Source organism: Candoia aspera, chromosome 3 (genome assembly GCF_035149785.1).
Source record: "Candoia aspera isolate rCanAsp1 chromosome 3, rCanAsp1.hap2, whole genome shotgun sequence".
In the NCBI taxonomy this organism is placed as follows: domain Eukaryota; kingdom Metazoa; phylum Chordata; class Lepidosauria; order Squamata; family Boidae; genus Candoia; species Candoia aspera.
The window spans coordinates 9,821,686-9,848,144 of NC_086155.1; the positions used below are offsets into that span (position 1 = coordinate 9,821,686).

The 26,459-nt window shown below is 38.7% G+C and overlaps 1 protein-coding gene across 1 annotated transcript in view; it reads right to left on the bottom strand.

Annotated features, from left to right (window-relative positions):
- The window catches only part of CDH4 (cadherin 4), a gene marked incomplete at its 5' end in the record, with an annotated part of 297,707 nt that overhangs the window by 119,160 nt on the left and 152,088 nt on the right, over positions 1 to 26,459 (bottom strand). Inside the window, one exon of the mRNA XM_063296981.1 lies at positions 20,198 to 20,342. Within this exon, the coding sequence (XP_063153051.1) occupies positions 20,198 to 20,342 (145 nt within the window). The remainder of the gene's footprint in view (positions 1 to 20,197; positions 20,343 to 26,459) is intronic.

The window sequence follows — 26,459 nt, forward strand, 5'->3', positions numbered from 1 at the left end:
CCCTGTAGTAACATATGGCTGCGAGAGCTGGACCATAAGGAAGGCTGAGAGAAGGAAGATCGATGCTTTGGAACTGTGGTGTTGGAGGAACATTCTGAGAGTGCCTTGGACTGCAAGAAGATCAAACCAGTCCATCCTCCAGGAAATAAAGCCAGACTGCTCACTTGAGGGAATGATACTAAAGGCAAAACTGAAACACTTTGGCCACATAATGAGAAGACAGGGCACCCTGGAGAAGATGCTGATGCTAGGGAGAGTGGAAGGCAAAAGGAAGAGGGGCCGACCAAGGGCAAGGTGGATGGATGATATTCTAGAGGTGACGGACTCATCCCTGGGGGAGCTGGGGGTGTTGATGACCGACAGGAAGCTCTGGCGTGGGCTGGTCCATGAAGTCACGAAGAGTCGGAAGCGACTAAACGAATAAACAACAACAACAAATCTTTTCCAGTTTGGGTGCTATTGCATGACATTTCGATCAACTTCTCTCCTGGACAATCATTAAATTGCTATGAGATGGCACAGGGGATTGCCCAAATCCTGTGAGGTCTTGTGTGAAACCATCAGCACCTCTAGAGAGCACAGTTAGATATCTTCAGATTCATGCATTCTTGTGTAGGAATTCAGGAAATTCTGCAGTCCTTGTTGTGGGAAGCCTTTGAAGATTGTGACATCCTTACAAGGGAATTCAAGTAAAAGTACCAATGATTCATGCCATGTTGGCAATTTCAGGGGGTATCCTGAGTGCATACTGAAATCTGAGAGGTGCATTTTGACAATCTTTAACGTAAATCTAAATATTCAGGTTTCTTCTTTTCTTACACCCATGACCAGACTGATATCTTTCTTTCTAGAAATTCTCTTGTCCTTCAAATCTAGAACAAGCCCTAGGATAGACTAGCCTGAGCTTTCTATAATATATTCATAATGTTCTTAGATCAAAGAATCATCTTGGTCACAAATAATGCAAAATCCCAATGCTTTACCCAAGCAAATTTTATCTGACCCATAGGAAGATGCATCTCAGGACAATTTCTTTGGTGTTAATGTCATTTTTCCAGAAGATCTTGCTCAATGAATTACTACCAGTACCACTACTACTAATCTCCTTTCAAATGGAGGTACAGTAGTTATTTTTGAATGTTCAATATTTATTTCAAGATTCTTTTAAAAAAAATAAATTATCTTCCCTGGAAGTAAAAAAAAATGGGCTGAAATTATTTTTGAAGGAAATAGTTTTTCAACAAAAGTAACATTATATCATTTTTTCCCCCCTTTTTTTGTTCTGTCCAACCTTGCATAGGAACATTTTTTCATCATGCACTTGGACAAGTGATGCAACCTGGAACTGACAATTGTGTTGTTAGAGAGGACAGGTTGATACATTGTTGGCAGGTCTTTGTATCCATCATGCTGGAGAATGAGGAGGTCCAAATTAATCTATGCTATCGCTAGCCAGCAGTGTCCTTCTGCTTTTGACATAGGACAAATAGGTTACTTTGTACAAACAACAACAACAACAACAACAACAACAACGAACACAAATCTTGCACTGAAGACGGCAACATTCAGGAAGCCTTTCACTTACCCTGGACAATCTATTGCTGATTTGAAAGTTTCCAGTCTCCAAAAGAAGAGGATGTTAATGTGAAATGTCATACTTGGGAGCAATAACTACATTTGTTTCTACTCATTAGGATCCAAATAAAAGCAGTGATTTCCTGTTTCACTTACAGGTATTACCTTTCATAGCCATCCCTGTGCTGTTGTTAGTTTTCCATGGGTGTGGCAAGGGAAGGCAAAGGACTTATTGTGGAAATAACGTGAATTATATCATTGGTATCAGCTGAGACCAATGCAAAGTACACATTTCACATTATTTTCATGATGACGTCATGATCCATGTGACATCATAGTCTTCTAACATATACCTCTGCAGTTATCCTCAATTGCTACCATATTTTAGTATACATTAAAGCTTTAGTTTGATTGCCACAGATGGTACTTTTTGCATTTCCTTGCCATTAAACTGCACTGTTCACAACTCTTCTCCTTCATGCCTCTGATCAGGGTGATTTCTATTTAACCCAAGTTTATGCCATAATAAATCCTTTATATTTTAAGGTAGCACATGTTTCTTGGTTGTGTTTACCACCATGAATATATGGCAACCCTCCTGGAAGGTCTTTCCATTGTTTCTATATCACTTGCAGTTTTGCAGTGCTCTGCCATTTCTTTCTGTCCTAAAATGGCCTTTTTCTCTGCTGAAAAGTCCCAAACTCCCCCACAGCAACCATTCTGGCTCCTTAGCAAAAGCCTACCTCACGCACTTTGATGCACAGATAAAAAGCAGAGTTCCGGGTAAGTGAGAAACAGGTATCTTGTATTTTCATTCCAAACAGTCAGGAATCTCAGCCTGGTCCTTCCATGAGGTTGGGAACTACAGTTCTCAAGATTTTCTAGTCAGCAGGTTTCAAATCAAGTTAGGCTCCACATTTGGGCTGGGGCGGGGTTACAATTTGAGAGTGCAGGACTCTAAAGAGCCAGTTTGGTCTAGTGGTCAAGGTGCTGGGCTAGAAACTAGGAGGCTGTGAGTTCTAGTCCCACCTTAGGCCTGAAAGCCAGCTGGGTGACCTTGGGCCAGTCCCTCTCTCTCAGCCCAAGAGCCAATCAGGCGTGGTATGAGAGTTCTAGTCCCACCTTAGGCATGAAAGCCAGCTGGGTGACCTTGGGCCAGTCACTCTCTCTCAGCCCGGCTCACCTCACAGGGTTGTTGTGGGGAAAATAGGAGGAGGAAGGAGTAATATGTTTGCCGCCTTGAGTTATTTATAAAAATAATAAAGGCAGGATAAAAATTAAACAAACAAACAAATAAATAAGAGATGGGGTGAAGAAGCACAATAAATAGGCCAAATCACACACGGAGCTGGCGTGGGATTTTCTAGGTTTTTCTAAGGTTTTTTTTTCTTTTCCAACTCCCTGCAAAGCTGAATGAACCTTTTTTGCAAATATAAGTCAGCCCTGGATGCAAAAGAAAACAACAGCAAAAAGGGGGAACCCCCCCACACACCCTTAATCTCCGATGATATAAGCGCATCATTGGATATGCCTTTTATGGATGTTGCAGGGGCAAAACTATTTAAAGCCTGGAGAAAGTTGCCTGCCTCTGTCCGAATGGAACATGGAGGTGGAATATGTAGTGCTATCCCTTATAGCAGTGTTAACTTGGTAACTTTAAGATGTGTGGACTTCAACTCCCAGAATTCCCCAGCCAGCATGGGAATTCTGGGAGTTGAAGTCCACGTATCTTAAAGTTGACAAGTTTGAGAAACACTGCATTACAGGATATAACAGCCGTTGGTTATTCTTGTTATTTTTTTTTTTTAGAAAACTTCTAATTTAGAAAGGGATGGAAGCTGTGTTATTTTTCCCTCTACTGTTGATCTCCTGTCACCAATTTAAAATGACCCATTCTTATATCCGACTCTTCTGCAATTTGTCATTTTCATTTCCTTTTTCCCCTGTAATTTTGACAACTCATTCAAGCAATTCTCTTCCGTGTCTTTTTACCAGGATTGTACTTGGCAAGACATGGAGTATTTTCTTCATTAAGTGTACAGTCGGTGCCAAAAAGTGAACTGAAGTGCCAGAAAGTGAACATCCTGCTCCTTCTCTTTCTTGCTCATGGCAGGACATTTGAGATCTTGCATCTTTGCATAGGCTTATGCAGAAATGCAAGGCTATGCCTTAAAGGATTAATTTTCACAAACCTTTAAATTGCGGTTTAATTTGAAAACTAATTCAGGTCCATAATTGGCTTTCTGTTCAAATCACTGAGGCTAAAAGATTTAAATTCTTAATATCCAGATGACTTTCAAGTATTTCGCCCCATCTGTGCATTAGTCCACAGTTTTAATCTCTCAGGGGGAATCTCTGCTGGCAGAGAAATTAAATAAATAAACAAACAACAGGAGAACTAATAGAATAATCAACTTTTTTGGTCTCTCCCCCCCCACTCTGAATCCCTGGCATTCTGTAGAATATTTATTTTTATGAGATTTCTCCAATTTAATGTGCGACATGTAGTTCTCACTTCCAGCTATTTAATTTTTTAAAAGGGACATCAATAACAGGAACAGTACCAGGGAGGAGAAGAACTAATGCAGTGGCACTGAGTCAGGGAAGGCAGCGGATTTTAATTACAACATTCTTCACTTAAGCAATAACAGTAGCATTGCTTCCCTCCTTTGGAGGTGTGCCCTTAGTACTTAAAAACTTTTCGCAATGCCATGTTTCAAAAGAAGGAAACTTGGGTTGGCTAGAGTTAATTCTTCATGTTCACTCTGTCTAAAATAATCTGCTGAAAGGGGAAGCGCTATTCCCCAGCCAGTAATTGGTTTTGAAAAGAACCAAGACTAGAAAATTACCAATTTGGTTTCGTGTAGAAGGATTCATCCAGAGCACAGTGGAGGACAAGCCACACTGTTTATATCCAGTGGTTTCTGCAGGGAGTTAAATCAGGTACGATGGCAGCCACAGCATCACAATCACAGCCATGTCCCTTTGGAGGTGCATGCAACATCCAAACACACACTAAAGGGTTGGATCTTGGATCATGATGCCATGACCACCATCTTGCTTGATTTAACTCCCCCGCGGATGCTGCAGTTTATAACCTTCCTTTCTGCTCTGTGAATTCCTTTTCAGTCACTCCAGTTACCTTTTTTTTTGGTTCCTTCAAGTCAGTTTTTTTTTCTTAATAATAATTTTTATCAAAAGTTACAGAAACAAAGATAGAACACTAAAAAAAACTAAGAAAAATCTAAAAATAAAAAGTACAGAAAAAAAATTAAAAACAGAGAAGAAAAGAATATAGTAAAGAAAAAAGAATAGTGATATATGAAGAAATGACTTCCCCCTTTATCTCAAGTACAAATAATTTCAGTAACTTATCACCTTCTCTGATACTAAACAAAAGATCCCTTCTTCCCATATCTCATCTCTTATCTATAAGCAAATTCTTAAAGCCTCATCATTCAGTCCTAATCAGCAAAATCCACTAAGAGTTACCATAAACATATATATTTTAACCTTAATCAAATAAACCAACTTTATATTCCTTTACTTTTAACACAGTAACTTATCACTTTCTCTGAAAATACAACAAAAGATCTCTTCTTCCTATATCTCATCTCTTGTGTATAAACAAATCTTTAAAGCCTCATCATTTGATCCTGGTCAGCAAAACAGAAATTATAAACATTCATGAGGAAGCAAAGATCAATTATTGATAAAGTAATCCTGTATAATTCAAAATGAAGAAAAGTGAATTTATGTATCTTTTGGTTTGGACTGATTATAGAAGAGCATTTGACTCCCTTCCACATAAGTGAATCATGAAAATGATGGATATTTTTGGCTCAAGTCATAATATCCAAAGTTTGCAGAAAGAACAATTAAAGCATGGAAGGCAAAGTTAATGTTTGATAATGGTGAATTAGGTGAAAGCAAGGTAAAAAGGGGGATCTTTCAAGGTGAATCATTATAACCTTTGTTATTCAATTTGGTGATGACTCCAGTGACATGCTTGCCAAATATGGCAAAATGTGGCTACCAATTTTCAAAGCAAGTTCAAAAATCTCCCAACATTTTACATGGATGACCTAAAATTATGTGCCAAATCAAAAATTGGACTGTTTGGAAATTCAGTAGTGATATTGCAATGCAATTTGGATTTGATAAAGGTGTGATCACTGAAGTAGAGAAAGGGAAGATCACTAGCTCATGAGAAAATATTCAATTCATGAAACCACCATCAAAGAAATAGCACGTGAGCAAGCTTAAGAATATAGGTAGTCCTCGACTTATGACTGTTCATCTAATAACAGTTCAAAGTTATGACAGCCTTGGAAAAAGTTATTTACGATCTATATTCCCACTTACGACTGTTGTACCATCTCTGCAGTCACGTGATTGCAATTCAGGTGCTTGGCAATTGGTTCACATTTATGACTGGTTGCAGCATCCTGCAGTCATGTGATTGTGAATTGCAACCTTTTTTGTGGTTTCCGGCAAAACATGTCCATTGGGGAAGCTGGATTCACTTAATGACTGTAGTGATTTGTTTAGCAACCATCTTAAAAATAAGCTCAGAGTATTGCAAATAAGTTAGGAAAATCCTAAAGTCTAGCAGCTTGAAATGAGGTTAGAAAACTGGAAAAACCAAAGCCCTCCAATCAAAGGACATTTTTTGAAAGATACTGAAGGAAAATTGGGCAACACCAGAGCATGACAGTGGCTTAAGAATAGGACATTAGGAAAAAGAAATAGAAGGGATGTGATTTGCGGCCCAGGAACAGACATTACATGCAAATGTCATCAGGGCCAAAACAGAAAACACCAGTTTAGATAGAAAATGCTGATTGTACCGTAAGAAGGGTGAAACAGTTGACCGTCCAATGACAGGCAGCAAAATTGCATAGGCTGATTACAAAAAAAAACACGCATGATTGAGTTGGGAAGGTACACTGGCATTTATGCAAAAAACATGGATTCACACTCATTAAGAATGACCAGAGATATGACATCACAGATAAGGTATTTTAGTATCACTGAAAAGAACCATGTTGGTTTATCGATGTAGCCATTCCAAGAGACAGTAATGTTGAAAACAAGGAATTGGAAATGATTACAAAACACTGGAACTGGGAAACAGAGATCTCAAAAATCTGCTTATCCCACCTTCCTATTGAAATCTATTCAGACTCAGAGGATCAGTGTAATCTAGGCAAAGAACTCGGCATTGTATAATCAGGCAAAACAAAACAAACTAACAATGCTTCTCCCCAAAGAAACCAATTAACACTTTGGTTTTCTATGCCCTGAATCCTATATGGGTGAGGGTTGGGCAATTTCCATCAACCATCCATACAAAGTCCAATGTGGAATGTTCTCTGAATCCAGATGTCAAATGTCTAGGTTTACCCTATTCTCTGAGGCAAGTCAGATGTTTCACTTGATGTGCTTCTGCTAACAGTCCTTCAAGTAGGTTTAAACTTTTTCTTTTTTGGTACCTTCGAGTTAGTGTTGACTCCTGGCAACTACCTGGAGACTACCTGGACGAGTCCCTGCAGTTTTCTTGACAAGATTTCAGAAGCGGTTTGCCCTGGCCTTCTCCTTCCTAGGGATGAGAGAGAATGACTGGCCCAAGGCCGCCCAGCTGGCTTTGTGCCCAAGGTGGGACTAGAACTCAAGGTCTCCAGGTTTCCAGCCTGATGCCTTAACCACCATACCAGACTGGCTCTTGGTTTAAACACTGCCCTACTCCAAAATTTCTCAGATGGAACTATTCCAACCAATTATTCCAAATCAAAGACTTTTTTCCACATATATCTGCGTATTACCTTGATTAACCTTAAGGAGATACACTGTGCCATAAAATACTCTAGCTATTTGTTTTCACTAATTATGCTAGTGTTTACCAATAAACCAAAAGATTGAAGCTGGAGCTATTTCTATATTTAATTTATGCTCAACTGCTTTCCATTATGTACAATAGGAATAAATCATAATGTCGTCGTTAATATTAGGTGACCATCTTTTCTTACAAAAAAGACCTTTTAAGGTCTCTCTAAGCCATGCAGCTATTGTGTGATAATTAACTCTGGAGAGGGCATTAAAAGCCACCTTGAAAAATCCACCATCTGTCTTGCATATAACATGCATTCTAAATCAGGAATTCCCATACCTCTGTTCCACTTTATTTTGGCATATCTTATATACAGTTTTTGCTCTTTTCCTTCTCATAATATATGATACTACCATTCTTCCCCATAATCCTAACTTTTTAATTTTGATGGTTAAAGTTGGTAAGGCTTAAAATAAAATCTCCAGTTCAGGAATTATATTCACATTTAACTAATTAATCTTTATAATATCCTTGTGGAATAGGCTGGACTTAGAGAGTGAGTGACCAGTCAGCTTCCTTGTGATCCTTGAGCTTCCATGATTGAAGATAAACTTGAACTTAGATTTCCTGGTCCTAATTCAGAATCCAAGTCACTGAAAAATATTATACTGTTGCTACTATGATAGACCTCTCTTAGAATATTGTTGGAGAAATTCTCCTTTCTCTGGAGAAATAAGGCAAAAACCTCTTCCTGATTTCTTCTACATCTGGGTGCAATTCAATAATGATTCTCCCATCCCTGCTTTGCTATTGTTCTGCTGCTAATCAATATAGCACTGATTACTCCATTTCATACAGAGGACATGAATAAGTCCTCTTCTGGTAAACAAGTACAGGGTTGCTTTAAATAGAGGGAAATTACTTACCCATGATCTTAAAATGAGGATCATTCAACAACAACAACAAAACGCTCCCTGAATGTTGGAACTCACAGAGAATATTTAATAAAGCTTGGTTATTTATTTATTTATTCATCAGATATATATGGTTATGATCCCTCTTCTGTTGAAGCTGCAGTTTAGGAGCTTGTACATTCACTCATTAGCCAGGTCTTATCTTTTTATTGTCATATTTGGGGCTGAAATGAACAGGATTAATATGACTCTGGATCAGCTGCTGTGCGTGTTTTATTCATCTAAGGTAGGATTTCTCAGCCAGGGTTCTGTGGCACCCTAGGGTTCCATGTGAGGCCACTAGGGGTTCCTTGGGAGATCACAATTTATTTAAAAAATTATTTCAAATTCGGGCAACTTCACATTAAAGAGCTAAGTTTCATTCTTTATTTTTAGTTTAAGAACACTGTTAATGCGTATCTACAGGCCAACACATGAAACAAATATAATAATGTTGTAACTTCAGGCCTATATTTGAGCCTGAATGTGCAGAGGTTCCCCGAGGCCTGGAAAATATTTCTTCAAGGGTTCCTCCAGGGTCAAAAGGTTGAGAAAGGCTGGTCTAAGACATCAAGCAAAGGCATCTGTAGGTGCAGGGGATTAAGAAAAGTGATAATGATGCCCACGTGGGTTCAAAGAGGGTTGAGTTGGCAGCCACAACTATACAAACAAAGTCTGGCCTCCCTTTTTTTTTACACGTGCCACTTCTGCAATGCATGTAAAAAAGGGGGCAGGACTTTGTTTGCACAGTTGTGGCTGCCAACTCAATCTCTTTGAACCCTCCCCCCATGACATCAAGAACTGTAGACTTTGGGCTGGGCTGGGGTGGGAGTCTGCCTAATAGAATTACTATACAATACTGGAAGGTGAAATCAAGACCCAGTTTACAGGAATGGACTGTTGATATGTATTCTTTGTCAACAATTGAATGAGTTGGTTTTTTTTCTTTTTGACAAAGGGACAAAGTAGAAGACTTCCAAATAGGATATTCAAATGCTTCAGAGTTATTCTCCTTATAATATAATTTTCCAGTCTTCCCCGTCACTTTAGTATGATGAATATTAACTTTGATATTATATTACTTTAATAAAGCAAATGTAATTTTTGCATTAATTATCATGTTCTCATGATAATTAGTTAATTATCATGTTCTCTATTATATCATGTAGTCTGATAAAATAAAATAGGTTAAATGATCAATGGGACTGAAACAGGGTTGCTACCTATTGTCAAGGGGCAGGGGGCTAAGTTGCCTACATCTATCACTGGGAAGGAGAGCGTGGATTCCAGGGAGTTTTCTCTACTTTGGAAAGGAAACTTATAGAGCTGGGAGGAAAAAAAAACATTGAATGAGATTCTTGGAAGAACCAGAGGGAATGTTCAGATGCAGCTTTGTGGATGCTTGCTTGCTTTATTTATTTATTTAGGAAACTTAGCTGTCTTCTTCAGAGAAGCAAAGTTCAAAGAAGCAGAACATTATTTGAGGCAAGTAAAACACGGCCTTTTAAGATACACTTTCAATCAACTGCAGCCCATTAAATCAAAACAACCCAGAAAAGAGATGCTGACTCAGGGGGGGGCATGTTTTGAAAATCGTTCACATCTCTTCATGTTCTGCACTGGTAAGCTCAGCAAAGAGCCGCCACGTTTTATACATTTTTAAAATAAGAAGCACTAAAAGCTTCATCTGCATAAGAGTACACTAACTATATTAGAAGTTGTTAGGGAAAATATATCCTTCAGCATTTTTAAATGGAAGGGGTAGTTCTTTTTAATGCAAGTATGGAGTGTAATATATAACCAGCTTGGTAGAGCTTTGCTTCCATGGTTTTATCCCAAGGTTCTATTTCTTAAGAATCCTCACTTCCGGTGGAATAATGTATTGTTTGACATCATAAAATCTCTCTCTCTCTCTGTCTCTCTCTCTCTCGCGCACACGCACACACAAAGTGCAACTATGAGAGCCAGTTTGCTGTGGTTAAAGGTACTGGGCTAGAAACTGGGAGACTGGGAGTTCTAGTCCTGCCTTAGGCACAAAGCCAGCTGGATGACTTTGGGTTCATCCTTGTCTCTCAGCTCTAGGAAGAAGGCAACTGCAAACCTCTTCCAAAAATGTTGCCTAGAAAAGGGGTCAAGACTGACTTGAAGACATAATATAAAATACAAAATGCATGCAATTATACTATACATAGGCCTTCACTTTCTTAATTTTATTGGATTTGTAGTCCATCTCCATCCCATAAGTAAAGCCTTGCTGCAACATCTCAGTGCCCCATCTAATTGAGCGTGAGCAACCAGGTGCATTGTTAGGAGTTCACAAATGAGAATGGAAGCCGTCTTCCCCTATTCTTTCTCAGGAGCTGCTAACCCAGGTGCAACTGTCAGTGGTGTCTGCAGAGGAGATCAAAGAAGGCAAAATGGTGGTTTATGGCAGCTTGATTGAAGCCTTGCCTTTTGTGCATGTGTCAATGTCAGACATACAGAAAAAAGGACAGGGTTTCAAGGACACTGCTACAACTACAGTCTTGCCATGTTTGACCCCAACCCCAAGGAGGCCATGATTCTGGAGGTACTAGACAGCCATCAAGACTAATAACCTTTGACTGCTTGATCCTCCATGACTTTCCCATCCCTCTATTCCAGCCTTTCTCAGCCTTTTGACCCTGGAGGAACCCTTGAAATATTTTTCAGACCTCGGAGAACCCCTGCACATTCAGGCTTAAATATAGGCCAGAAGTTACAAAATTATTATATTCCTTTCCTGTGTAGGCCTGTATATATCCATTAACAGTGTTCTTAAACTAAAAATAAAGAATGAAACTTACCTCTTGAATGTGAAGTTGCCTGAATCTGAAATAATGTTTTAAATAAATCGGGATCTCCCAGGGAACCCCTAGGGACCTCTCACGGAACCCTAGGGTTCCATGGAACCCTGGTTGAGAAACCCTGGTCTATTCAAAACCTCACTTAGTGGCCATCATCATATCTGATGACACTGATTCCTATCCTTTAATTATGGGTTAGGTAAATAGATGCTTCCTTTTATTGGTTCTGAATGTTTTCACAGAATACATAAAATTGGTGTTTGACATCTAATTACATTTGACATGTTGTTTCAAAATCTGATATGACCTGACAGTTGGTATCTGACAGTCTTGAAAGCTGATGCACCATCGCAGGAAACATCTGAAAGGCTTTAACATCTGACTTGTAGGAGCAGTTAGTGAATTTTATGCTTATTTCATTCATTCTTCTAGCTAGCTAGGGTACCTTCAGGTGATTTGATTTCAGGTATTTGTGTGTATGGGAGGAGAGATAAAAATAACATATATCTGAAATCTAGGAGTCTGGGCAAAATTTTCTTAAAAGTTTTGAATTGGGATGTCAAATGGCTAATTGATAACATGACTATAGGGGGAGTGTCAACCCTTCAAGATAAGCCAGGTTAGGAAATCGAACCCCTAAGATTACAGGAATTCTATTTTATTGTTGCAGGGTATAATAACAGAATCTTGAAAGTCTGCCAGAGATTCCCTCTGCTCCTAGTTATACCAAAGAGAATCAAGGCAAGGTTATTTTGAGTCTCTTTCTCATACTCCCTCCTTTCCCATGACTGAGTTGTTGTTTATATTCTCTTACTGGTCCTCCTAATGACTCTTGCATTCCTTTGTCAAAGCTAACTCTGCACTCCTCTACTGAAAAACAGGAGTTGACATTCAACACTTTTGGCAGGCCGCCTTAGTGGAAAGTGGCTGAGGATGAAGTCTTTGATATATTAAAGCCCTATGTGGCATGGGTCCAGGTTACCTAAGGGACCGTCTCATCCCCATTACATCAACCCACCCCACCTGGTCATGCAGAGAGAGCATGCTATGGACCCTGTCTGCAAGAGAATTCCATCTGGTGTGGTCCAGGAGGCGGGTCTTCTCTGCAGCAGCTCCCGCCCTTTGGAACACCCTTCCCCCAGAAGTGAGGTTAGCCCCCTCCCTTATGGACTTCAGAAAACGGTTGAAGACCTGGTTTTGTCACCATGCCTGGAGTGGGGAGAGGAAGAGCCACTCTTGGGGTTGGTTGGCTCCCTAGTCCTGCCGGGACCGGTCTTGTCCCCTTTGGGTGGAATTCGATCTGCCATTACTTGGATTTCATTATATTTTATATTTATATTTATATTTATTGATTATTAATATTATTTATGATCTTATTGAATTTTAAACTGTTTTATTGTGAACCGCCCAGGGTCCCCCGTGTGGGGGAGATGGGCAGTGATAACAATATGATAGATAAAATAAATAAATAAATATTATCCTTCCAGCTCCTCAGTTTTCTCATGGTGAAGTCTATATGAAAACCAACTCTCCCACTTCCTCCTCCTTTTTTTGACTGAGGGAAACAGTTATGAGTGTTTAAAGACTGAGTTACAGTTGCCTATATGAACTCAATCACGTCCTTTTTCTTTTCTTTTTTTGCTTCTTAGTATATTCTTGTTTTAGTCTGTTGAGTTTTTTTTTCCATTATGTTTTTGTTCTTTTTTTTTTTTAAGAGAATAAAAGTTTTGGAAAAAGATTGGAATCTGTGGTTTTAACGATTTGATTTGATATGATACAGTCTGGCTCCTGAGCATCAAAAAAGGGAAAGGGAAAGGGAAGGGGAAGGGGAAGGAGAAGGGGAAGGAGGAGAAGGAGAAGGAGGAGACATTCTGGTAGTATCTTTAGATGAGACTACTGAATCCTTCTCAGGCTCATGCAATGAACTATTCTTATTAACATTGTTTATTCTATTTGGAAGAAGTAGGAAGGCCTCTAGGAAGACAGGGGACATGTATGTGGCACTGATTGCACCTGCTCCTGCTGGACATTATTAACCAAGTCCATATGGAAATTAAAATGGTATACTTAACTCAAGAACACTGGTGTTCTTGGATCTGGATTAGGAACTTCTTCAGTAGTGGCTCTTGTATGATGGGCAGGTAGAAGAAAAGAGCCAAGTATTCTTCTGTATTTTGTTTTAGCATCCCTCACTTTGAACAAACTTCTTATTTTGGATCCTTACTCACAGCTGCCTTGGTGTCTGGGTCATCCCTCTTGCAGATCCAATCCAGCATTTCAGCCAACCCTAGCTCAGTCTTGCTAGGATTTACACATCAGTTCTCCATGAGCTTAGCTGTCAATTGGGCAGTGTACCTATTGAGTAATTTTCCCCAGATGAGGAAGGATGGTATCAGGTAGCATTTTCCTGGAAGTATTTGTAGGTAAAGCTTTGGGGAATGATTACAAATCTAAGGTTCTTCCCCCAATGTGGCAAAACCCACATTATAGAGACTCAGCCTCCTGGAATGGATTTCCATCTGCTAGCTTAGGCAGGCAACCAGTGGCAGGCAAACCAGTGGTTTATTCAGAATCCATAAACAATTTGTTTTCATCAGTGGGCAATTGCTCTGAACAAAAAGAAGAGGATCAGTAAAATGATAAGTCATAGGCAGTCAACATTCATATCTGCAATCATTAAAGCAATTTATAGGCAGGATTACCTGACTATATGGCCATATCTATTTTTCAAAGTCCTAATTTTGTAGTTATTGCTCACAGAACAGGTGGTTCTTTTGCCTCTGTGACCATGAAATTTAGCAACGGTGAGGCAAGGACATTTAATCCTAAATACATATGCATTTTAAGAGAATGCACACTAAGTGAGAGGAAGCAATCTATCACTAGTATTGCTTCTGCAAAAAGTTTTACATCCATATTGTGTTTTAGGATGCAGGAATAAAAAAGATGAAAGGAGGGAGAAAATCTGGCCATTTTAACCAGAAGAATAAGTATTTTCTAGTCAAAAGTATCCAATTCTGATTTAATAGCTTAAAGGCTTATCTGGATTTCAAACAAGAAGGGGCTGCAATTTAGTCTATCTATCATCCTAATGAGCACAGTGAGTTTAACATTTGTAGCTCTTTCTCTGTATTGATTTGTTTCAGGATAAGATGTGGGATATCTGATTTGCCATGGAAGTGTCAAGACGATTACAGCTCCTTTCAGATGACATGTGAGCCTACAGCACATGTTTGGTGAATCCTGATAGAGTGGTTGGACCGGGGAGTGAGGATAAGTATGACAGAAACTGTTCTCTACCAAGAATAATTAAAGAAGATTGAAAACAATTCTTTCCTGTTTATTTGTTAGATTTACTGTATATCCTGCCTTTCCTCCAGTATCTCAAGGGAGGGGAGCACCCTTCATATTATCCCCACAGTGACAACCCTGTGAAGCTAAGGGAGGGTGACCAGCTAAATATTGAATGAGCCATGAAGAAGCAGGAGACTACCAGTTTTACATGTTAAAAAGTCATTATTAAATTCCCAGCTTATCCAGGTTAAAAGGTCACAGGGAGATGAACTGGGAAAGACCCTTGCCTGAAGACATTGTAGGCACTTACTGCTAGTGAGACCAGAGACATCTGATCTGGATAGATCAACATAGATTTCATTTGGAAGGGTTAAGGAACCTGGAATCTTCAGGTGTTACAGCTCTACAGCTACCAGCATCCCTCACATCTGACCATGCTGGTTGATACTGCTGGAAATTGTAGGAGGCCCACAGATTCCACACAATCTGAAGCAGTATAAGCTACTCTATTAGCTCCAAAGAGTCAACCTCCAAGCAAATTAATCTGGAAGTGAAGTGGTACAGACTAAGTATAAAGCATTTGGCCTCTGGTACACATTTTGCAAAAATCTGAACCACCACAAGATGTCAGTAAAAAGAAGCCTCTTTGCTGCCATTTAGTGGGTCATCTGAATTTCTGCACTTCAGATCTGATAGACCTACTCATTTATCCAGAGAAAATAACCTCATTAAGGCTGGACTGAGGTTTTATAGCAGCTTTCCTGTGAAATGAAAGAATGTATCTCTCTCATTTTTTAAAAAACAAACATTAGTTATTATACAGGCTGTCAACACATGATCTTTATGGCTAATTAACTGTCTTATTTTTATCAGAAAAATTGATTTACCTGACTAATTGCTGAAAATAATTGATTTATCTCAAGGCGGGTGGTCCTATTTTAAAGATGATCAACTCAAGCATTTCTCTTGATAGATTTTTTTTTTTAAAGAAGCAAATAGCCTCAATAGATACAGGGTTATGAAGTGTTCTTCACAGTCAGGTTTTAATAAAAATCTGATCATAAAGATCAGCCTTTAAAACAAAATTTACAGTATTAATCTAAGGAAGAGATATAATTATTATTTGGGAATGTATTTCGTTAAGCATATGGAAGAATTGCAAGAATTTGCTTATTAGAGGTAAGGAATTAAAATAGAAAAGGAAATTGTTCTAAATGTTACTTTTCTTCTTCAGTGGAATAAAATTCAGTAGCAAAAATTATACCGTCAATCAGCTTTCAACTACTAAATATTGGAATAGTTACAGAAAGTGGGGGAAGGGGGCAAATCAACAATAGAAAAATAATGCAAAAGATTGGCAGAGTCTTGTAAATACTTTCACACAGAAGACTGTAAGAAATGGCACCAATTTTAATATAAACTTAAAAATGAAGAGGAATCTGGACAATATTCCAATGTATACCATTTCTTTAAGGTATATTTATGACTGATTATGAAAAAAGTGTTATCAAACTTGAACAACTGTTTGCAAACCTGTCCTAAGGGTGGTGGTATTATTATTATTATTAATAATAATAATATCAATTCAAATTTTTGCCACCGCCCATCTTCCTCCACAAGAGGGACTCTGGGCAGTTTACAGTAAGAAAAAATTCTGTAGAGATGACCTGGAAAATTTAAAAAAGGTTATTTTAGAAATCTATAATATTACTAAAAGCCTACAGAATCTTGGATAAATATAAATATAGGTGTATCTTAGTTCATTGTTTTTGGTATTGGTTACATTTAACTCATAAGAAAGACAGATCACGTGGCATTTTTAAGGGTTGGGCAAAATGACAACGTTGATATATTCCACATCTGGATATGGGATAGAATACAGAAACGCCGTTCAAAACCAGAACTCTTCTTTTTCATGTTCACAAACATGGGATTAAAAAAATGCTTGAGAAGGCAAGAAAATAGCATAAATAACTGAGCGACTCTGAGACTGCTTTAATTAAGAATCTAGGGAAACAACTGACCCTTCAAAATAAATCTTTAAGTGTGGCAGCAGCAAAGATTTAGCAACTTGTCTCCTTATTGAATATTAATTGTTAACTTTGTCACAGGATGTTGTCTGAAATGGAAACTCCTTTCCTGTACAATTTTGGCACCAAGAATAACATGTGCAAACTCTGGACAAGGAAAAGAGAGGATCAGCACAGACAGCAGCCCATGAAGCTTGGGGATGTGAGAAAAGGGAATAAAATGCTATCATATGTGCCTGGGAAGCAAAGGGGAAACGTCTCAAAACTGATGCAAGAAGAAATGGGAGCCTTTTGGAATTCAAAACAGAGTGTAGTTTGAGATCTCAAACTACACTATTAACTATTGCTAGTTCATACTGATGTCCGTATGAATTCAGGAATCTGGAGCGTATTATATTTCGCAGTAATCCAGTACCTCTAACTTTCTCCCCAACTTCTTTTATACTTTGCAAATCTTGAGGATAAAGACATCCCTGAGGACAGGGGGTGTCAAAAAAGTCAAAATGGTAGTTGTGGTCAAAGACCCCCTCTTTTTGTGCATTATGGAATGTATGCCTTTTCTTTATCAATAGATTTTTCTCAGGAAAGAAATATGATGAAAAAAGGAGTGGGATAAGATTGGAATATTACAAATAGAGAGTGCTGTCATTTAGATTCCTCTTAAAACTTCAGAAATGAAGTAGGCCTCATCTGCAAAACAGGCTAGCTATAATAAGATTAACGGTGGAGCTACATGCACGATTCTTGTTTTGCATAAAATTCAGCATATAGATAATTTCATGTTCTGTTAGAATGGACAGATGCAATACTTTATCCCTGAAGTAATTTTTTTACTGTGTAATAAGGAAAACCTGGTTTATCATATTATTATTTTCAGTATGCATGTTAACATACTTGGATTCATGAAATCTTAGATATATGCAACTTTGATCTGTATGAATATTATAGTCCATGTTAGTTCAATTGATGAAATTCTGCACTGGATCAGAATGAATATGTATAATAATTTGGCATAATTTTGGATGCTGAGCCTAAACCATGTACTGTATGGGTATTTCTCAGTATTTCTCAGTATGAAAAGTAATTAAAACAATTAAAAATCAAATTACTTCTATTAGTTAGGAAACAGCCAGAAATTGGGCCCCATGTATATTTTTCATCCCATTTTTAACACAATGAAATACTTCAGCTACAGCTCTCTTTCAAACACAAATGGTTTTGTTCTTGAAGAACAGAGGTGCTTTGAAGCATTGGTTTTCAATTGGTGGTTTGCAATCCAAGACTGATTAAGTCATGTTTGACCTAAGGTTCTGTTCATTCATTTTTCAGTGGGTGGCTGAGACCCAAAAGAGGTTTATACTTCAGCTTAAGGTGACCATAAGTCTTGTAATCATCACTGCTACTTTACCATCCCTTCCTTCCTTCCTTCCTTCCTTCCTTCCTTCCTTCCTTCCTTCCTTCCTTCCTTCCTTCCTTCCTTCCTTCCTTCCTTCCTTCCTTCTTACTTCTCTTTTAAGGAAAAGAAATTGTGTGTGTGTGTGTTTGTGTGACAGAGAGAGAGAGAGAAAAAAGGATAATGGGACAAAAAGATAGAGTGAAAGAATAACCAAGGGAAAAATAAATAAGGTTTTCCAGCATTTTGGGGAATCATGTATATCCAGTCTGAAAAGGTTGAACAACAAACTATTGCTCTGTAGTAACACTGGCCATACTTCTTTCTAGATCTCATAAACTGGAAACTTTGGGTGAATGATCCTCATACTGTACAAAACAAGATATGGGCAGCAGCATCTGTAGGGGAGCAAGGAGGGGCAAATGATGAAATGCCAAATCCATCCCTTTTGTACGCGTGTTGTGATGTTGCACACATATATAAAAAGGGTGGACCTTGTATCATCATGAAGCTATTTTTGACACGTTGCTGAAAACAGTGGATCTTGTGGATGCCTCTAGATGCAGTCTCCAAAGTAGCATTCTGTGATTTCAGTCAGACAGACCTAAGAGTTCATCTCGTTCTTTTCCTCCTCCAAAGTTTTCTTTGATATCATTATGCCATCAAAAGTACATTCTTTGTCATGGTGTGCATTAGGGCTATGCAAAGCATCTGAAAGAGAAGCTTCACAAAGTGTGTTGGTGTGAGGAATGCACCTTTCCTCAAAGCATTAAAGTGGTTTGGCTGCTGGAAAAGCTGTTCTCAATTAGGACCAATCTTCTCTTCTGCTGGGAATGCTAGCAAAGCACAGCATCATTTGATGTACACATGTGTGAAGGCAGATGGGGACAGTGTTCAAAGCAGCTGCATGAGCTTCTAAGCAATGCAGCTGCTTTAATATTTTGGGGAGGGCTGCTCTGTGCATGCCATTGTTCTATGGCAAATGTCTCTTTCAACTCCTTTGTGAGCCCTAACTTCTACTTATCAAGCCGAGAAGCATTTGCGACAGCAGTTCCACAAACCTAATTCTACCTGGTCTTTTTACTTTGAAAAAAGCCCGAACTCAGCTAGATTTACTTCCAATAAAATCCAAGGAAAGAAACACAAAACCACAAGAATATATAAGCAGCTTTGCTGCAGCTGACCAACAACTGTCTTGTCCAAAAATCTAACAGTGTGCATGTTGTACATCATTTCACAGGTGGATGGGCAGCTTTTCTTTGCTCGGTGTATCACTGAAAGAACAAAGGAGTCTAATACATTTATCAGTGGGTGTCACAATGTGTTGATGGAAGTGCAGGACATGGAATAGTGGATTTAAATTGAAGAGAGGCAGATTATGATTGAATGTCAAGAAAAAAACATCTTAACAGTAAGAGACGCTCAACAGAAGAACTAATTATGAAGTGAGATGGTACATTCCCCTTTGTTGGATGTGTTCAAGCTGCGTAGTTATCTGTTCTGGATGCTTTAATTTGGATTCCACCAGGGGGCTGAATTCAGTAGTCTCAATGGCCCCTTCCCTCTCTAATATTACTTTCACTTTGGCACTTTGCAGGCCTGAGAAGTTTGCCAACACTGGTGGTCTAAATTGGATGCTCCTGGACACTCAAACATGATAAGACTGCACCATATTGATGTAGCTGTTGGCATTTCTTTGTTTTTGCTTGGACCAAGCCATTAGGCTACCATGGTAATTGAGTACTTCCTTAGGTATCAGCAGGGTGAAGAGGTCAAACTTAATTGTCCTCAGTTTGGGTGTTAATAGCTGCATTGCCTGGGGGAGGGCAGCTTGCCTTGGCTTGTTTAGTTTCGCTTTTGCAGCCTCTCAGCTTGGTCCTCTCTGAGTGCGTGTGAATGCACAGCTTGTAAAATATGTTTTTGTGCTTTCTGTAAATAAATTTATTTTTATAGAAATGCCTGGTGTGTGATTTTTCTGATCTCTCGGGCCAAACGCTTTCTAGCACTCTGACAGTAGCTACCCCTGACTCTTCCCTATTGCCTTCTAAGGACATCAGGTATGGATATTTGATTCCTCTTCTCCATTCTCTGATCTGACAGGAGCAACAGTGGTACAGGCTAAAAGTGTATTTCAGAGTAAAACATTTCCTCTGCTCTGAAATTTCAGACTTCATCTTGTTCCTCAGACAGCGTTCTAAACTAAGACCAGCCACATTTCTTAAATAACAGAGCAAGAGACTAAGTTGAGTCCATTATCTAAAAATGTGAAACAGGTTTATGAGACGTTCTAGGCATACCTGGTTTAGATCCTTCATCAACAGATCCGTTATAGACTTGGTTTATGAATTCTGGCCTGTTGTCATTCATGTCAATCACATAAATGTAGAGGTCAATTGGGTTCTCCACTTTGTTTCCATTCATATCTACCGCATGTGCTCTGAGCTGTTAAAAAAAATAAAGAAAAAAAAATATAATAAACAGAGAAGTCACCATTGCATTATGGAATTCAACATCTGAAAAAGTATCATTTGGAAAAAAAAAAACATTCAGTGATTTCAACACTTTAAACATTGCAGACTTATAAATGTTTTCTAAAAGTTTTCTTTCTTTCATATAATGAAATTACTCAGCTAATTTTGGTAAGCATAAATAAGAAAAGATCCCAGGCTTGATATGTTCCATCAAGTTGGTGTCAACGCTTAGTGACCACATAGCTGGTTTAATGGACTTTTTTGCCATTTTGTTGACAATTATGAGCTCTTAGAAACAGGAATCCCATCCTTTTTTGCCATGAATTTCACTGGCAATCTATGCATATGTATGTTTGTGTGTTTTTATCTGCACCTGGAAAAAAGAAAATGTCAAGAGAAAACAAGCAAAAACAAGGTATGCACTGGCATTGTATGCAAATTCCATAATGATAATGGGGAAAAATGACTGCACCTTGACAGATTTATTTCAAACTCTATCCTATCTTTATTATTGTACTCTTAGTAATATCATGATTGTGTTATCATCCTCATCTAATAACAGCTTTATGGGCAGAATACAGTTGCAGGGAGCAGATGTTCAGTTTTGATGATTATTTTGAGGGAGAATGTTTGAACTGATCAAAATCAAGCTATTTCTTCCCTTACAGCCCCATTGGGATCTGAGTAATCTGGCAGCATTATTGGCTAACTCATTCGCACTGGCCAGTGCATTAAGTGTTTTCACCCAGGAAACCTGGAGAAATTTTACAGAGGCACATGTTTCTACTGAAGCTTAACCCAGAAACAATAAAGTAAAAAACAATCAGTCAAGAAGATGGAAAAGCTGCTGCAACTTTCTTTTCTCCCACCCAGTTACCAGTACAAATATTGAGAAGATAATACCTCTTTAGAAATGCCATCTGTTTTGCATCCTAAACATCTTATCTCTAAGTTTCCATGGTTGCTCATTGTTCTATTTGTATACAGTATTTGAAGCCACTTCCAGGATGTCATTTCTGTTGTTATTCACACTAATACTAATTGAGATCAAACACATTATTGCAGTGTTTGATCTCAATTAGTATTACCAATTGAGATCAATCACCAATCTGTTGCAAGTAAATAATGTGATGTACAAATGTACAATTGTTTATAGTCATCTATTTGGTTTAATACATTTTAGGATCCATTTTCTGACAAAGAATACTGAGCATCAGCAGCAAAAATATTTATCTATTTACTTATTTGCAGTACATCCTTATCCTTGCCCCAATACTAAAGACTCTGGGAAGCATATTTTCCAATGAAAAGAGAATAATTCTTTAAAAGAGTTACATCAGAACAATATCAGAAACATAAAAAATAACTACGAACACCAAATAAAATCCAAGTATGAGTGAAGTGTCCCCTCTGGTAAGGATATAATAGCATTCTTCTGGACCTCATAGAAGCATCTGGCTGACAGCTGCTGGAAGCAAGATAGTTATTAATTTATTCACATACTACATTTATTAAATAGTAATTTATATCCACTTTTATGTAGCACCTGCAGTTGGTAAGGACAGCCTCTTAGTGCCCAAGGCCACAGATGACATATCTGGGCTATTGAGGAGATGATGTAAATAGGTAGGGTTACATCAAAAAATGTGGGTGGCGCTGGTATTCTTACACTTTTATTGAGTTTGTGTGCATTATGCCTATCTTAGGGCTTCCATTACAGTTTGCTCTGGTCCCAGCGTCAAATGGAAGAAAACAGCCATTAGTTACCAGCCATTATAGTTGGAAGGGCCAGAAGAAGACAACCAAGTTGCCATGGGGCCATAGGATTGCCCAACCCTGCTCTCCATAATGAGGAACACCATCATAATGCTCTATTTTAGTTGTCCTTTTTTTGAAGCTTCTCAGCTGTAGGGCAGACATCTCAAGAGGACCTACTCAGAGATATGCAGAGTATGTTCCCCATGGATCTCACTCACTGTTTCTCAACCTCAGCAACTTTAAGATGTATGGACTTCAGCCCCCTGAATTCTTATAGCTGCTGAGGTTGAGAAACACTGATCTAACCCATTTCTATGATTGCACTATGGTGTTGGCTGTTTTAACTTCAGCCTCCCTTCATTTTGTGGGGTCACTAAAAGAGACTTGATTCCATTTTGAAAAGCTGCCCATGTTCTAAGGAAAGGTAAAAAAATAGTGAAGCAAAGCTATCTTTTATAAAAGATGTGTGTTTTTCCCTTCTTCAGTGAAGCTTAAAAACAAACAAACAAAAAAGGACTTACCAGTTCTAGTCTTAATAATATTTTCAACCAATTTACCAGAGACAGCAGTTAGGGTGGCAGGGCTATAATTCCTTGGATCCTACCTGGGTCCTTTTATAAATTGGTGTTCCCTCCAGTCCTTAAATACAGAGACTGGGTTTTGTAAAGCTGCATATTTTAGCTAATGGTTAGCAATTTCATATCTGCACTGTTTAATAATCCTCCTAAATGCCACTAATTTTCCATGACTCATTATTTTTTTAAATGTCATCCTTTGTCACCTCTATTTGACACAGTTCTTCTGAAGCATTACCTGGAGAAAGAAAATGTGGTTTCATTTGCATACTTCTCCAGCACTTCCTAATGTGGAAACGAATGCAAAAATTTAACTGTATTTGCTGCAATTTTCTTTTTTGTCTTTCCTTCCACCTTGGTATTTAATGGCCAAGCCCACCTGGGCAGGCATTCCTTTTCTGATGTAGTATTATTATTGTTGTTATTTTTATTATTTTTATTATTACATCTAAGAATTTAATCCTAGAATTCTTTCTCTTCAAACTACAAGCCACATGAATTATATAATTTTGCAGCCATTAGGCAAGCTGTTTGAAAGATTATGGGAACTGGTTCAACATATCCAGAGGGACCACGCTGAAGAAGGTTGCACTAAAATAAGAGCAGGGAATCAAGAGCATGACCCTTTTTAGCTGGGGTTCAGGGCATAGTACAGAGACAGCACTGATTGTACTTGTTGATGATCTTTGGTGGAGCCAGAATGGCATGACTGTCCTGAGTATTCTTGATCTCTCACTGGTTTTTAATACCATTGATCTGACTTTTTAAATACCTTCTGGACTGACTATGGGGATTAGGAATGGGAGACACAGTGTTGTGGTGGTTCTTGTGTTGACGGGGGAGAGTGAAGCTCAAAGCCCCTGGTTCTGAGGACTGCCACAGAGCTAGAAACGATCACACCTCCTGTTTAACATCTATATGAAGCCATTGGGTAAGATAACACATTGACACAGGCTCAGGTATCATCAGTATGCAGATGATACTCAGTTGTGTATTTCAACCCTTAGTAAACCAAGTGATGTTGCTGAGGTCTTGTTCCAGTAACTGAAGAGTGTTTGGGCCTGGATAGGAATGAATAGGGATAAACTCAACCCACTCAACCATGAGTGCCAATGGGTACGTGGTTCTTCATGTGCTACTAACTATCTTTGGTTCTGAATGGGGTGGTACTTCTCCAAATAGAACTTGTATGCAATTTGTGGGTCCTTCTGGAGTCACAGCTCTGACTCAGAGCAATAGGAGTTGTGGCCAGGAAGAGCTTCACACAATTTCATCTAGTATGGAAATTGCACTCTTTTCTGGATTAGGAGTCCCTCCTCCTGGTCACTCATGCCTTGGTCACCTCTCGTGTGGATCGCTGCAAGGTGATCTGCCCTTGAAGACCACTTGGAATCTGCAGATGGACCAGAATGTTATATGGGCTTGGTATGCCCAAATAACACTCTGCTATGTGAACTACTCTGGTTACTAGTGAGCTTCTCGGTGCAATTCCAGGTGCTGGTTATCACCTGTAAAATCCTTTCTGCTCTATGGCCTGGCTATCTAAGGGACTGCCTCTCTTCCATTTCTGCCTGCTGTTATGTCCATCCACTAAGCAACGTTATCTGATGGGACCTAGAAAGCATGGCTTCTCTGCTATTCTCTTTGGAATAGTCACTTGGCCCAGCACAGTGGCATCTCCCTGAAGGTTTGGACTATCCTGACCCTGCAAGTTTTTAAACTATCTTTTTAAACACAAGCTCTGGGATAGGTTGGGATGGGCCCCTCTGATACAGCGTGTGCTTCTTTCCCTCGTTATATTACTGTTAGACCATTCCGTGTTTCCTTTTAGGTATAGACTTAATTTATATTCTGTACACCAATCAGGGTCAATATTGAGCAGGCAGCCTTATATATCTAAAGAAACAAAGAAACAAACAAAGAAATGAATGAACCATCGAGACATATGTTGGGAGGGAACAGTGCATGTTGAGGGGGAAAAACCCTTTTTACATGCATATCAGTACATGAGTATTGTTTTTGGAAGGCCAGTATGCGCATACACTGAAGCTCCATGTCCCCCAATATGAAATACCAACTCTCAGATCAAATCCCTGCCTTGGCCTCAACCTTTCCTGATTCATATTCCCTCCCTCCCTCCCTCCCTCCCTCCCTCCCTCCCTCCCTCCCTCCCTCCCTCCCTCTCTCTCCCTCTCTCTCTCTCTTTCTTTCTTTCTTTCTTTCTTTCTTTCTTTCTTTCTTTCTTTCTTTCTTTCTTTCTTTCTTTCTTTCTTTCTTTCAAGTAGGGCTGTCCTTTATGGATTTAAAAGCCACAGTGGTTTTATCTTTCAGTTATGGAGCATTCATCAATGCAAACTTATCACCCCATATCTGCAATGTGGGAAATGGCAAGCTGCTCATGTGTTGTACTCATGTGTACTGAAGTCAAGATGTGCCCATCCAATTCTACCAAGAAGTTTAACTTCTAGAGTTCGTGAGAAAGAAGCTGTACTCTCCAGAATAATAACTTTAGCAACCACACTAATAAACAATAGATGGTCAAATACCTTCTTTATTTTCATGAGGTCAGCAATCCTCTACAAATATATGTGTGTATAAATTTAATTAGTGGTTCAGTGGGAACAATTATGTTGATTTATTTGTGTATATTCCTTCTCTCAGAGGAGAGGAAAGGCCCCTCATCCCTGGAACATTCTATTGCAAGAAGCTCTATGGGTCTCTAGACCTCCATAATGAGGACAGTCTTTCCAGATCTAAAGCACCGGTTCCCATTCTTTGATTTTTAAAAATCTCTTGGCTATGACTTTGGAACTCAATATACTGGTCTACATGCTCTAGAAGGACATGTGTCTATCTTGACTTAATGATTTATTGAGCTATTATTTTCCCCTTTAGAAATAGCTATTCTCTGTTTTGTTGAAGCAGTGTATAAACCTGGAATGGTCATTCGCATTTGTCTGAGAGCTGCAGGTTAGTCAGTCTGATCTGGAATTCACAAAGATCATATTCCTCAGGCATTTTGGTCAGCCTCCAGATCTCTCCTCGGGTAATTTGCCCTTGCCAAACCAGTCCTTATGCAACTTATCCAGTAAAACAGATGTGACACCAGTGCTTCTTGCTATGTATCATTGCAGCAGATTGAATGAGTTTACAAGATGCTTGTTCACTGAACTCTTTTGCTGGAGTGCAAACTGTGACCAAATTATTATTATTATTATTTATTAAATTTATATCACCACCCATCTCCAAATGAGTATCTATCTATCTATCTATCTATCTATCTATCTATCTATCTATCTATCTATCTATCTATCTAGGTTAGTTGTGTATTTACAGGGCAGAGAAATGACTTAGCTCCTCAAGATTTCAAACAACAGCTATCAAATATAATTAAAACTTTGGCTTGAGAGGGAATGAAGCAAAAACAAATCTGAAACAATGAGCTATCTGCTTTGCTCTTTGTTTCACCTCCGAACAGAGAGATTTTCCAAGTAGAAGGTAGAGCGTGAAGAAATCTGTTGTCATTTCTTCATTGCTTGAAGATAATAACTTTAATTCCAGGTAGAAATTACTTTTCTTTCCCAAGCTAATCTGACCTTTGACATTATCAAAAAGCTGCATCAAATACAGCTGGAGATTTCTGTGCAGATACAAGTCAAAACAGTAAGTAAATAGAAAGGCCTGAAATACACATATCCCCATTCACATTTCACGATTTAATCACCAAAGTACAACGATGAATGTTGAGAGTGAAA